The sequence below is a fragment of the Penaeus chinensis genome, chromosome 13, assembly GCF_019202785.1.
Source record: "Penaeus chinensis breed Huanghai No. 1 chromosome 13, ASM1920278v2, whole genome shotgun sequence".
NCBI classification, from domain to species: domain Eukaryota; kingdom Metazoa; phylum Arthropoda; class Malacostraca; order Decapoda; family Penaeidae; genus Penaeus; species Penaeus chinensis.
In genome coordinates, this window is record NC_061831.1 from 19,248,169 (window position 1) to 19,263,168 (window position 15,000).

Consider the following 15,000-nt stretch of genomic DNA (forward strand, 5'->3'; position numbering starts at 1 on the left):
TCCTCTCACTGGCAGTTAGTGGAGGATCTGTTAATTTCCTCTTGTCCTGCAAACTTGCCTTCACCGTACGCACTTTCGTCTAAAGATTTGGACAGTATTCAATTTTAAGAATAGATGAGTGCGCTAATGACGCATTAATCATGATAGGCGCTATCCTTGGAGGCTCTTATTAAAATCAAAGGAATGTAGATCAAATCAACTGTCGAAGTTGTTGTTTTTTCAGCTGGAAACAAACAAGCATACACTACGAAGAGTCAGGTACATGTCGAACATGCCATAATGAATGAAAACATAAAACACTGACATATGAAAGAGAAAAAAACAAGTACAAAATGGAATAAAACAAGGATACGAACAAGAAAAGTTTCACGAACACAGTAAAGCTACAAATCTAACACAAAAGTAAAACACGTATCACGTAACACCCAACGCAACATATGGCACGCCACAATGAACACAACACATGGCGCTTTTTTTATGCCTTTTAGTAACAGTTAAACTACCTTATCGTGTGGTGAATTGTAGCTCCTCAGCTTGTACATTAAACTGATCTTAGATTTTAAACTATAAGAGATGGTGAGACCTATATGTTATACATATACATATGAAAATAATAATAAATAAAAGTTACCTTCTTGAGAAAACTGATTCATCATGTTTTTGATAATGAATTATATCCCCTAACGCTTTAAAATAATTGATTATAATATTTCGTGAGACGTACATGTCTTTTTGCGAATCATAGAGTGAATTACAACTCCTAAAGATATAAATCACCGGCTTTAAGACTACATGAGGCTTGTATGTTGTAGTGGAAATATTTTGCTTTTCGTTGAAAAAGTATAAGCTATGTGAAGAAAGCGAAATTATTTAATGTTTTGACAATATTGCATCACAATTTTTGCTGTTCTTTTGGGAACGTTCTCGGATTTATCTTACCTTTGATTAGATTATAACTCGTAAATCAGTAAATCTACTTTATGGGAAATGTACAAAATTCGAGATTTCTCTCTTTTAATTAAAATCAGCTAATCTTGAGGTTTACATATGTTTTGCTTTTGTGAAATACATATACAATAATTTATATTGTTTTGACTGAAACATGCTGAATTTAAAACTGCTCTAGTAACTCTTTTTTCTTTTTTAAGAGAATTTGCGAATCGAAATACTCCAAACCCGGGTGAGTTGCCAGTTGTTTTTTCTTTCCTGAGACTGGACGCAGTTTAAAGAATCATATTAAAAGCTGTCGAATTACGAAAGAATCGTTGCAACTAACAGATTTCTTTCATTTAAAAAATGTACTCATATGTTAAATACGAAAAGAAAAAAACGTAAAACAATTTCCACTTTTCACTTTATTAAAAGCTTGAGTCTTGAACCACTAAGTTACTGTTGGCGGCGGCGGTGCTGGGGCGGCTGGTGGGGAGGAGGTCGGACTGGGGCTGGAAGCCGTTCTCGTTGGCGATGTAGGTGACTTCGGCGATGGTGCCGTCGGGGAGGGTGAACCTGGTCGAAGGCAAAAGAGGAAAGAGGAGTTTGAAAGGGAGCAAACGCTTGCTTTAACGTCTGTACGGCGCGCGCACGTGTGTGTGCACACTTACTGTACACGTACGCTTACATCTACGTCTCTGCAGCAGTGAAATGACTTATCACATCAAGAAGAACGAACCTACCTGTAGGACCCCTGGATGTTGCTCTGGCCTGCGGCGCCAGGAGTGCCAACGGCAGACACGAAGGTGCCATCGACGGACTCGAACTCGTACTTGAAGTTGCCGTCGCCGTCGTCCTGGCGGTCGTCGCGAAGGATGGCGACCGGGTCCTCCTGGGGGCGGGGGCGGAAGAGAACCAACGGTGTGATTATGTGTTGGCAGTCAGTCAGTACTGCGGGCGTTGGTACGAGCAGATTTATTACTATCATTATAATTTTTCATTATTATTAATAAAATCTCTCCTTTATAGCTATGCCTCAACCTATACTACTATCACAGTTACAACTACTGCAATAAGTATGATTGATGCTCACAGATCCTTCATAGTAATAATTAAGTATGTATATATAGACGTTTTTCAGTTCAATTACGCTGCGGTTTGCAGGGATTAGAATGACCCAGTTTAAAATGCCATTTTCCGGAACAGTGCTGCTCTGCAAAACACAAAATCGGTTTAAATTAGAAAAAAGAAGTATTCACCAGTGTCATTGGGTCAGTTCGGCGAGTGTGTTGATACTGCAAGAGGAAGGAGGAGCTGTTTATATACGTGTTTTTAAGAGGTCACTGGTACGTCAGGATACGAAAGTCCCGCTGCTAGACCTGAAAGCACATCCTGTGGGCCGAAGATGCGCAAAGTCTTAATTAGCTATACGGTACTACAATTTATCTAATTTAGTTATGGAATTCGGGAAGTGCGTACTGCGTAATAGGTTCTATTTTAATTATTAATTCATCCATTTACTTATCCATTTGTTTATCTATTCAGTTACCTATTTAGGAGTATGTATTTCATGACGTTCTGAACAATCAGAATTAAGACTTTTCCCGAAACTAACAAAAAATGTGAATAATAAGTATCTATAAAGGGAAATAACTTCAAGGCATAAAAAAAAATATAATAAAGAATCTAAAAATCCAGCAACATGAATAAGAATATCAAACCATCAGCACATCATATCAACGAGTGTTTATGATATTAAGTGATCATGAAACATTATTCATATTTCATCAAATATTCATTTTTTTTTTCGTCTCTTCTCTTGTGCCACCAAGAAGTGGACGTTACTTTTTTTTTTTTTTTTTTTTTTTTTTTTTTTTTTTTTTAAAATGAAGGGGCACGGTGTCTTCCAAGGATGAACAAAGATCCTGACCTTTGTGAATTTTCCTCCTTGTCTCATTTAAATATCAGTTACATTAGTATCGTTTATGTCATACATATTTTGTATCTGTTTGTTTATTAGTTTATTTAGTTGTTTAATCTTAGCATTTCGATGATAATGATAATGGTGATAATGATAATGATAATAATGATAATAATGATAACAATAATGATGATAATGGTAATAATGATATTACCAATAATAACATCAGCGACAAACATTAATAATAATGATAACAATAATGTTAATAGTAATAATAATAATAATAATAATAATAATAATAATAATAATAATAATGATAATAATAAGAAAAGTAACAACAATAACATTAATAATGTTGAATATCATGATGACAAAAATAATAACTAATAATAACAAAAACAACAACAACAATAATAATGATAATAATAATAATAATAGTAATAATAATAATAATTACAGAAACAAAAATGATAGTTTTCATAATAATGATGATATTGCTAACAATAACATTAGTAATAAAATAATACTAATAATGATAATGATCAATTACTAACAATTATAATGATACAGATTATAGTAATGATGATAATGACATTGATATTAACAATCATAATAATTATATTAATAATGTTAATTATGATAATGATAATGACAATGGTAATAATAATGGTGATGATGATAATTGTTTAATAGTAATAATGGTGATAATGAAGAGGAAAATGAAGATAACAATGATACTATTGATAATGATGATAATGGTGATGGTGATTGATGATGACAATAGTAATAATAATAATAATGACAATGATAATGATAATACTAATGATAATAATATGACAATAATAATAAGTAATAATGAATAAAAATAATAGAATCATATTTAATGATGATAGGGATAATGGTGATAAATACATGATTGGAATAATTATGATAATGATAATGATAGTAAGGTTAATAATAATAATAATTATGATAATAATAATATAATAATAATAATAATGATAATGATAACATTAATCGTAATTATAAGAATAGTAATACCAATAATAATGACAGTGATAATCGTTATTAATCTTTATTATTATTATTATTATTGTTACTGTCATTATTATTATTATTGTTATTTCATCATCAGTATTATTGTCATTATTATCATTATTATTATCATCGACCCGCCATTTTGTGGCGGGTCGATGAACTCTTTCAAGTTTGTCAATATCCTTTTTTAAGTGAGGACTCTTCACTACTACATCGTACTCTTGACTCCTTTACCATATCTTCGTCCACGTACAAGAATTCGTAGCATTTATATGATCATTTTGCTTAAGCTCTTGGCTATGATTATTCCATGGTATTCTCCATATTAATTTGCCATAAAAATGGAGTTTTGTTACACAAATCTCTAAAATATATTACACTGGTTGACGAAACTGGTCTATAATTTAAAGGATTTTGCTTGTTGTCACTCTCCGTGAAATGGTGAGTTTCTAAGCATTTGGTAGTTTTCTTTCTATCATTGAACTTTGGATTATTAACAGTAAAGGATTACACAGTTGTTCTGTACAATCACTAGGAACCATTCTGAAATCTCATCTGGTCCCCCTGCTTTAGTCTTATAAAATCCATTTAGTAGGTCTTTTGTTTCATTTGTTTAGAGTCGATATCCTGATTGACGTTTGTAATGTTTCTTTCCATTTTAAAATATGAAAAAAACACTAACTTAAGTTTCTCATTAAGAATTTCACACATTTCTTCCATAGGAAAAACTATGTTGTCTTTAAGCATTACTATTTACGTAGTTTAAACAGAACTTTGGTTGATTTGCAGATTTATTTATATCCATTTCTAAGTCTACCTTCCCTCTCTCATGGTTTGGGTGTATTCCTTTCTCCCTACTTTATATCTTTCATACGCTGCTTGAGATAATTAGAAGCGCATTCATACGTAGCGATAGGGTGGGGCTTGGTGGTGATGTCCCCGGGTAAGAAAGTTTATTAGTGGATAAGGCGATGTTTGTGGATTCCCAGAATAATTCATGGTTAAAACAAACAGATTTGCTAGACATCAAAGGTCATATATCATGGTCAGAACGTATTAAGGTGAAAAGGGTAAACATGCGGTAGTAATTAGGATAAGTGGACAGAAAAAGGGGATGGAGAAGAAAAGGAAAAGGAGAGATGGAAAGACCATGCAAAATTAGTTGAGGCGAGGGCTCAGGTCCAAGGTAGGGGTGATCCCCTATATTGAGCCCCTGTCTTCGTCTCCTAAGCCACTTAGAGCAAGGGATTGGTGGGGGAAGAATTCTTTAAGGTTTTCTATTATATAATAACCTTTCAGGTAGTTGTACTTTCCCTTTCTATCCTTACTTATAAAGAGTATTTCCTATATTAGACAATATATTAGTTTGATTACTGTTTCATAGACGAAGACAGTACTCCATTTCCTTTATATCAGCTTTATGTCTTGTAAATATTAGGTCAGGCGTAAATGGCTTGCCTAGCTTTCTTATCGTGCTATGGTCCGTTACATTTTGGATATAAGCAATGCTCATTTATGACTTCCAGTAATTTTGCATTTCTCGAATCTGGCTGCGTTCTGGGATCGAAACTATCCCGGTCAATTTTGCTTTTAAAATCCCACGTTACAAGAAGTTCTCTTGCTTTGCTTTGCTAAAGATTTTGGAATTAGTTTTTTTTTCTTGTAATTTTCTTGTGTTCATACCAATGTATGAAGTGGCACATACACTGTGGCTTTTATTATTATGTTTATTCCTTCGTTTCTACCCCAATTGCCATTAGTTCCACTGTGGGGTCTCTAACCCCTTTAAAATGAATCCTTTCCTTGAACATATTGACAATCAATTTCTTGCCTTCGTTGTCTCGGTCGATTCCGTCTTCTACGACTCAATATGACTATGTCCTTATTTACATCAGCCAAATTAGCATGTAAGAGCTGTACTGCAATGACGCCATGTACTGCATTCTATGTATAGATCACACACACACACACACACACACACACACACACACACACACACATATACACACACACACACACACACGCACATTGTGTTTGAAATATGAAATAATGAAATTATGTCTGCGTATGCAAGTCACAGTGCATATGCGTTTTACATATTTTAAAATAGTTTACTCAAGTCATTAGGGGAAAATATGAACAAGTATTACATTATTACATTTCATTAAAACCACATAAAAACTGCGAAAATAGTAAGTTTTTCGTTTTTACAATATTAATTCCTTTCTCACGGTGATTTGCAGTTCGCGCCGAGGATCTAGAAGGAGGATTGGCACTGGGGATCTAGAAGGAAGAGGCTGCGGCCGGTTGCGCCGCGCGCTGCGCCTCGGCGAATCGGATCTGCTCGATGGCGTGGGCGGGGAGGGGGTGGGGGGTGGGGAGGAGGTCGGACTGGGGCTGGAAGCCGTTCTCGTCGGCGATGTAGGTGACTTCGGCGATGGTGCCGTCGGGGAGGGTGAACCTGGTCGAAGGCGAAGGAAGGAGTGCACGGAATTTGAAAGGGGCAAACGCTGTTTACAATCAAGATGATCACTCCCGGTGTTACTATTTTTGGCTGTTTTAGTGAGCCTCTATGTGTGTATAGGTATGAATAAATAGAGGTAGATATGCGTATTTAGATACGAATTAAATATATCACAAATACTTTGATTTACATAAAGCATAAAAAAAAAAAAAAAAATTGTACGCCTTCAAGGCTCAGCAAGAGCGAGCAATGGCGGTATCAGCCTACCTGTAAGACCCCTGGATGTTGCTCTGGCCTTCGGCGCCAGGAGTGCCAACGGCAGACACGAAGGTGCCATCGTCGGACTCGAACTCGTACTTGAAGTTGCCGTCGCCGTCGTCCTGGCGGTCGTCGCGAAGGATGGCGACCGGGTCCTCCTGGGGGCGGGGGGCGGCGAGGGCCGCGGCGGCCAGGCAGGCAAGGACAATCTGAAAAAGCAATGAGAGCTCGTTTCTTGTGCGGCAAGGCCCATGCTCTTGCAGGAAATGCTAAACGTGACTGCCATAGCTACTATTACTTCTGGTTCGTATTTGTTTCTATCATTGTGAACTGAAACAAGAAATGCGGAAGAAATATAATTTCAGTCAAGGAAACAAACAACACAAACACCCACACAAATACCTGTGTATGCTTATATATATATATATATATATATATATATATATATATATATATATATATATATATATTACTTACACACACACACACACACACACACACATCTACATACATACATATATATACATATACATATACACATACATACATATATATATATATATATATATATATACATACATACAAACACACACACACATACATACATACATATCTATCTATCTCTATATATACACACACAAACACACACACACACACACACACACACTCTCATTTTATACACATCACACCACACCACACCACACAACACCACACACACATCACACACTTATATATATATATATATATATATATATATATATATATATTTATATATAAAATAATATATGTATAAAATATTATGTATATATACACATATATATGTATACATATTTAAGTGCACACATACACACACACACGCACACACACACACATACACACACACATATATATATGTATATATGTATGTATGCCTATATATGTGTGAATATAACACTGATGAAAGCGGAAACGCAAAAACCAGCATCCGCAGAAAATAAGCCTCATAAACTCCACCAAAAACTGACACTCCCCGTCCTGTTACAATCTACTATGACTAAAATCGAATGTAGGCACAGAGTCCGTCTAGGATGTACAGTGACAATAGGTATTCACCAGCTTCATTCCGTCGGTTTGGTGAGCGTGTAGATACTGCCAGGGAAAGATGAAGGAGCTGTATATATACGGCTTCCATCTAGGCTGCAGAGGTCATCGGGACGACGCGAAGGACAAACTACTAAAGACTCAAAGCCCATTCCGTAGGACCGGCACGTGCCTGGCCGCTGGTACTTTCATTGTTGTTACGAAAAGAAAAAACGTAAAACGATCCACTTTTCACTTTATTAAGTTATTGTTGGCGGCGGCGGTGTTGGGGCGTCTGGTGGGGAGGAGGTCGGACTGGGGCTGGAAGCCGTTCTCGTTGGCGATGTAGGTGACTTCGGCGATGGTGCCGTCGGGGAGGGTGAACCTGGTCGAAGGCAAATGAGGAAAGAGGAGTTTGAAAGGGAACAAACGCTTGCTTTAACGTTTGTACGGCACGCGCATGTGTGTGTGCTCACTTACTGTACACGTACGCTTACATCTACGTCTTTGCAGCAGTGAAATGACTTATCACATCAAGAAGAACGAACCTACCTGTAGGACCCCTGGATATTGCTCTGGCCTTTGGCGCCAGGAGTGCCAATGGCAGACACGAAGGTGCCATCGGCGGACTCGAACTCGTACTTGAAGTTGCCTTCGCCGTCGTCCTGGCAGTCGTCGCGAAGGATGGCGACCGGGTCCTCCTGGGGGCGGGGGGCGGCGAGGGCCGCGGGGCCCAGGCAGGCGAGGACGATCTAAGTTAGAAGAGAACCAACGGTGTGATTGTGTTGGCAGTCAGCCAGTACTGCGGGCGTTGGTATGAGCAGATTTATTACTATCATTATTATTTTTCATTATTATTAATAAAATCTTTCATTTATAGCTTTGCCTCAACCTATACTACTATCACAGTTACAACTACTGCAATAAGTATGATTGATGCCCACAGATCCTTCATAGTAATAATTAAGTATGTATATATAGACGTTTTTCAGTTCAATTAAGCTGCGGTTTGCAGGGATTAGAATGACCCAGTTTAAAATGCCATTTTACGGAACAGTGCTGCTCTGCAAAACACAAAATCGGTTTAAATTAGAAAAAAAGAAGTATTCACCAGTGTCATTGGGTCAGTTCGGCGAGTGTGTTGATACTGCAAGAGGAAGGAGGAGCTGTTTATATACGTGTTTTTAAGAGGTCACAGGTACGTCAGGATACGAAATCCCGCTGCTAGACCTGAAAGCACATCCTGAGGGCCAAAGGCGCAAAGTCTTAATTACTTATACGGTACTACAATTTATCTAATTTAGTTATGGAATTCTGAAAGTGCGTACTGCGTAATAGGTTCTATTTTAATTATTAATTCATCCATTTACTTATCAATTTGTTTATCTATTCAGTTACCTATTTAGGAGTATATATTTCATGACGTTCTGAACAATCAGAAATAACAAAAAATGTGAATAATAAGTATCTATAAGGGAAATAACTTCAACGCATAAAAAAAATAAATATAATAAAGAATATAAATATCCAGCAACATGAATAAGAATATCAAACCATCAGCACATCATATCAACGAGTGTTTATGATATTAAGTGATCATGAAACATTATTCATATTTCATCAAATATTCATTTTTTTCGTCCCCTTTCTTGTGCCACCAAGTAGTGGACGTTACTTTTTTTTTTTTTTTTTTTTTTTTTTTTTTTTTTTTAATGAAGGGGCACGGTGTCTTCTAAGCATGAACAAAGATCCTGACCTTTGTGTATTTTCCTCCTTGTCTCATTTAAATATCCGTTACATTAGTATCGTTTATGTCATACATATTTTGTATCTGTTTGTTTATTAGTTTATTTAGTTGTTTAATCTTAGTATCATTTTAAATCTTATTACAATTGCCATTATTAGCATTTCGATGATAATGATAATGGTGATAATCATAATGATAATAATGATAACAATAATGATGATAATGGTAATAATGATATTACTAATAATAACATCAGCGACAAACATTAATAATAATGATAACAATAATATTAATAATAATAATAATAATAATAATAATAATAATAATGATAATAATAACAAAAGTAACAACAATAACATTAATAATGTTGAATATCATAATGACAAAAATAATAACTAATAATAACAAAAATAATAATAACAAAAACAACAACAACAATAATAGTGATAATAATAATAATAATAATAATAGTAATAATAATAATAATAGTAATAATAATAATAATTACAGAAAAAAAAATAGTTTTCATAATAATGATGATATTGCTAACAATAACATTAGTAATGAAATAATACTAATAATGATAATGATCAATTACTAACAATTATAATGATACAGATTATAGTAATGATGATAATGACATTGATATTAACAATCATAATAATTATATTAATAATGTTAATTATGATAATGATAATGACAATGGTAATAATAATGGTGATGATGATAATCGTTTAATAGTAATAATGGTGATAATGAAGAGGAAAATGAAGATAACAATGATACTATTGATAATGATGATAATGGTGATGGTGATTGATGATGACAATAGTAATAATAATAATAATGACAATGATAATGATAATACTAATGATAATAATATGACAATAATAATAAGTAATAATGAATAAAAATAATAGAATCATATTTAATGATGATAGGGATAATGGTGATAAATACATGATTGGAATAATTATGATAATGATAATGATAGTAAGGTTAATAATAATAATTATGATAATAATAATAATAATGATAATGATAATGATAACATTGATCGTAATTATAAGAATAGTAATACCAATAATAATGACAGTGATAATCGTTATTAATCTTTATTATTATTATTATTATTATTATTATTATTATTATTATTATTATTTTCATTATTATTATTATTATTATTATAATTATTATTCTTATTGTTACTGTCATTATTATTATTATTGTTGTTATTTCATCATCATTATTATTGTTATTATTATTATTATTATCATTATTATTAGTATTATTACTGTCATTATTATAATTAAGACTACAGTTGGAATTATGACAATAATGATGATGATGATGAAGATACGAAATAAATGATGATTACTATCATTTCATTCTGATTACTGATATCACTCTTATTATTTATTATATACATACATACATACATAAATATATTCACATATACTACGCAGTATATATATATATATATATATATATATATATATATATATATATCGTATTTCATATCTCTTTGAGTAGGGTGCCCATCTTGTGGCTGGTCAATGAACTCTTTCAAGTTTGTCAATATCCTTTTTTAAGTGAGGACTCCTCACTACTACATCGTACTCTTGACTCCTTTACCATATCTTCGTCCACGTACAAGAATTCGTAGCATTTATATGATCATTTTGCTTAAGCTCTTGGCTATGATTATTCCATGGTATTCTCCATATTAATTTGCCATAAAAATGGAGTTTTGTTACACAAATCTCTAAAATATATTACACTGGTTGACGAAACTGGTCTATAATTTAAAGGATTTTGCTTGTTGTCACTCTCCGTGAAATGGTGAGTTTCTAAGCATTTGGTAGTTTTCTTTCTATCATTGAACTTTGGATTATTAACAGTTGTTCTGTACAATCACTAGGAACCATTCTGAAATCTCATCTGGTCCCCCTGCTTTAGTCTTATAAAATCCATTTAGTAGGTCTTTTGTTTCATTTGTTTAGAGTCGATATCCTGATTGACGTTTGTAATGTTTCTTTCCATTTTAAAATATGAAAAAAACACTAACTTAAGTTTCTCATTAAGAATTTCACACATTTCTTCCTTAGGAAAAAACTATGTTGTCTTTTAGCGTTACTATTTACGTAGTTTAAAAAGAACTTTGGTTGATTTGCAGATTTATTTATATCCATTTCTAAGTCTACATTCCCTCTCTCCTGGTTTGGGTGTATTCCTTTCTCCCTACTTTATATCTTTCATACGCTGCTTGGGATAATTAGAAGTGCATTCATACGTAGCGATAGGGTGGGGCTTGGTGGTGATGTCCCCGGGTAAGAAAGTTTATTAGTGGATAAGGCGATGTTTGTGGATTCCCAGAATAATTCATGGTTAAAACAAACAGATTTGCTAGACATCAAAGGTCATATATCATGGTCAGAACGTATTAAGGTGAAAAGGGTAAACATGCGGTAGTAATTAGGATAAGTGGACAGAAAAAGGGGATGGAGAAGAAAAGGAAAAGGAGAGATGGAAAGACCATGCAAAATTAGTTGAGGCGAGGGCTCAGGTCCAAGGTAGGGGTGATCCCCTATATTGAGCCCCTGTCTTCGTCTCCTAAGCCACTTAGAGCAAGGGATTGGTGGGGGAAGAATTCTTTAAGGTTTTCTACTATATAATAACCTTTCAGGTAGTTGTACTTTCCCTTTCTATCCTTACTAATGAAGAGTATTTCCTATATTAGACAATATATTAGTTTAATTACTGTTTCATAGACGAAGACAGTACTCCATTTCCTTTATATCAGCTTTATGTCTTGTAAATATTAGGGCAGGCGTAAATGGCTTGCCTAGCTTTCTTATCCTGCTATGGTCCGTTACATTTTGGATATAGGCAATGCTCATTTATGACTTCCAGTAATTTTGCATTTCTCGAATCTGGCTGCGTTCTGGGATCGAAACTATCCCGGTCAATTTTGCTTTTAAAATCCCACGTTACAAGAAGTTCTCTTGCTTTGCTTTGCTAAAGTTTTTAGAATTATTTTTTTTTTTCTTGTACTTTTCTTGTGGTCATACCAATGTATGAAGCGGCACATACACTGTGGCTTTTATTATTATGTTTATTCCTTCGTTTCTACCCCAATTGCCATTAGTTCCACTGTGGGGTCTCTAACCCCTTTAAAATGAATCCTTTCCTTGAACATATTGACAATCAATTTCTTGCCTTCGTTGTCTCGGTCGATTCCGTCTTCTACGACTCAATATGACTATGTCCTTATTTACATCAGCCAAATTAGCATGTAAGAGCTGTACTGCAATGACGCCATGTACTGCATTCTATGTATAGATCACACACACACCCACCCACACACACACACACACACACACACACACACACACACACACACACACACATACACACACACACACACACGCACATTGTGTTTGAAATATGAAATAATGAAATTATGTCTGCGTATGCAAGTCACAGTGCATATGCGTTTTACATATTTTAAAATAGTTTACTCAAGTCATTAGGGGAAAATATGAATAAGTATTACGTTATTACATTTCATTAAAACCACATAAAAGTTTTTCGTTTTTACAATATTAATTCCTTTCTCACGGTGATTTGCAGTTCGCGCCGAGGATCTAGAAGGAGGATTGGCACTGGGGATCTAGAAGGAGGAGCCTACGGCCGGTTGCGCCGCGCGCTGCGCCTCGGCGAATCGGATCTGCTCGATGGCGTGGGCGGGGAGGGGGTGGGGGGTGGGGAGGAGGTCGGACTGGGGCTGGAAGCCGTTCTCGTCGGCGATGTAGGTGACTTCGGCGATGGTGCCGTCGGGGAGGGTGAACCTGGTCGAAGGCGAAGGAAGGAGTGCACGGAATTTGAAAGGGGCAAACGCTGTTTACAATCAAGATGATCACTCCCGGTGTTACTATTTTTGGCTGTTTTAGTGTGCCTCTATGTGTGTATAGGTTTATGTGCATATTTGTTTATATATGTATGAATAAATAGAGGTAGATATGCGTATATAGATACGAATTAAATATATCACAAATACTTTGATTTACATAAAGCATAAAAAAAAAAAAAAAAAAATTGTACGCCTTCAAGGCTCAGCAAGAGCGAGCAATGGCGGTATCAGCCTACCTGTAAGACCCCTGGATGTTGCTCTGGCCTTCGGCGCCAGGAGTGCCAACGGCAGACACGAAGGTGCCATCGTCGGACTCGAACTCGTACTTGAAGTTGCCGTCGCCGTCGTCCTGGCGGTCGTCGCGAAGGATGGCGACCGGGTCCTCCTGGGGGCGGGGGGCGGCGAGGGCCGCGGCGGCCAGGCAGGCAAGGACAATCTGAAAAAGCAATGAGAGCTCGTTTCTTGTGCGGCAAGGCCCATGCTCTTGCAGGAAATGCTAAACGTGACTGCCATAGCTACTATTACTTCTGGTTCGTATTTGTTTCTATCATTGTGAACTGAAACAAGAAATGCGGAAGAAATATTATAATTTCAGTCAAACCACACAAACACCCACACAAATACCTGTGTATGCTTATATATAAATATATATATATATATGTATATATATATGTATATATATATATATATATATATATATATATATATTACTTATACACACACACACACACACACACATATATATATATATATACACACACATACACACACACACACACACACACACACACACACACACACACACACACACACATCTACATACATACATATATATATACATATACATATATATATATATATATATATATATATATATATATGTATATATATACATACATACATACACACACATACATACATACGTACATACATATATATCTATCTCTCTCTATATACACACACACACACACACTCTCATTTTATACACACCACACCACACCACACTACAACACTGACACTCCCCGAGCAATGCCTACGTCCTGTTACAATCTACTATGACTAAAATCGAATGTAGGCACAGAGTCCGTCTAGGATGTACAGTGACAATGGGTATTCACCAGCTTCATTCCGTCGGTTTGGTGAGCGTGTAGATACTGCCAGGGAAAGATGAAGGAGCTGTATATATACGGCTTCCATCTAGGCTGCAGAGGTCATCGGGACGACGCGAAGGACAAACTACTAAAGACTCAAAGCCCATTCCGTAGGACCGGCACGTGCCTGGCCGCTGGTACTTTCATTGTTGCGGAGGAGGGCTTTTTGTTGATTTTGCTCATCTTCATTTTAAGATTGGGGTATTTCTGGAAGTCGCTGTGTACTCCTGGCTTTTCTGTTCCATACACTAAAAAAAAAAAAAAAAAATGTAATCTAATATTTATACGACGTGGATATATGTAAATAAATATTATCCAGGCACAAAAGTGTTGGAGTACCAAGACTGATAATGAGACAAGATAACCATAAGAGTAGCATAATTATATAAATTATAAATGGCGATAATGGGGCTAATGAAAACAACACAGAGTAAAGAACTTCAGAGTGAAAGACCATATATAAACATCCATCTGACAGTATCAACATTATAAACATTGCTTTTTTTTATTATATATTTG

The 15,000-nt window shown here is 35.3% G+C and overlaps 4 protein-coding genes across 4 annotated transcripts; all 4 read right to left on the minus strand.

The window, feature by feature from the left end:
* Positions 1-852: 852 nt before the first annotated feature.
* Positions 853-2,558, minus strand: LOC125031839 (cuticle protein AMP1A-like). The gene is made up of 2 exons (XM_047622812.1): positions 1,674-2,558; positions 853-1,506 (listed from the first exon to the last, which is right to left on the minus strand). The coding sequence occupies exons 1-2, from the start codon at positions 1,916-1,918 to the stop codon at positions 1,359-1,361; spliced, it is 393 nt and encodes a 130-aa protein (XP_047478768.1). The 5' UTR covers positions 1,919-2,558; the 3' UTR covers positions 853-1,358.
* A 3,477-nt stretch (positions 2,559-6,035) lies between these two features.
* Positions 6,036-7,858, minus strand: LOC125031691 (cuticle protein AM1199-like). The gene is made up of 3 exons (XM_047622590.1): positions 7,704-7,858; positions 6,621-6,820; positions 6,036-6,350 (listed from the first exon to the last, which is right to left on the minus strand). Exons 1-3 carry the CDS (start codon positions 7,710-7,712, stop codon positions 6,173-6,175), a joined length of 387 nt encoding a protein of 128 aa, XP_047478546.1. The 5' UTR covers positions 7,713-7,858; the 3' UTR covers positions 6,036-6,172.
* A 56-nt stretch (positions 7,859-7,914) lies between these two features.
* On the minus strand, positions 7,915-9,654 carry LOC125031692 (cuticle protein AMP1A-like). The gene is made up of 3 exons (XM_047622591.1): positions 8,782-9,654; positions 8,223-8,422; positions 7,915-8,055 (listed from the first exon to the last, which is right to left on the minus strand). The coding sequence occupies exons 1-3, from the start codon at positions 8,788-8,790 to the stop codon at positions 7,923-7,925; spliced, it is 342 nt and encodes a 113-aa protein (XP_047478547.1). The 5' UTR covers positions 8,791-9,654; the 3' UTR covers positions 7,915-7,922.
* A 3,315-nt stretch (positions 9,655-12,969) lies between these two features.
* LOC125031681 (cuticle protein AM1199-like) lies at positions 12,970-14,606 on the minus strand. The gene is made up of 3 exons (XM_047622566.1): positions 14,449-14,606; positions 13,567-13,766; positions 12,970-13,268 (listed from the first exon to the last, which is right to left on the minus strand). The coding sequence occupies exons 1-3, from the start codon at positions 14,455-14,457 to the stop codon at positions 13,091-13,093; spliced, it is 387 nt and encodes a 128-aa protein (XP_047478522.1). The 5' UTR covers positions 14,458-14,606; the 3' UTR covers positions 12,970-13,090.
* Between the last annotated feature and the right edge of the window lie 394 nt (positions 14,607-15,000).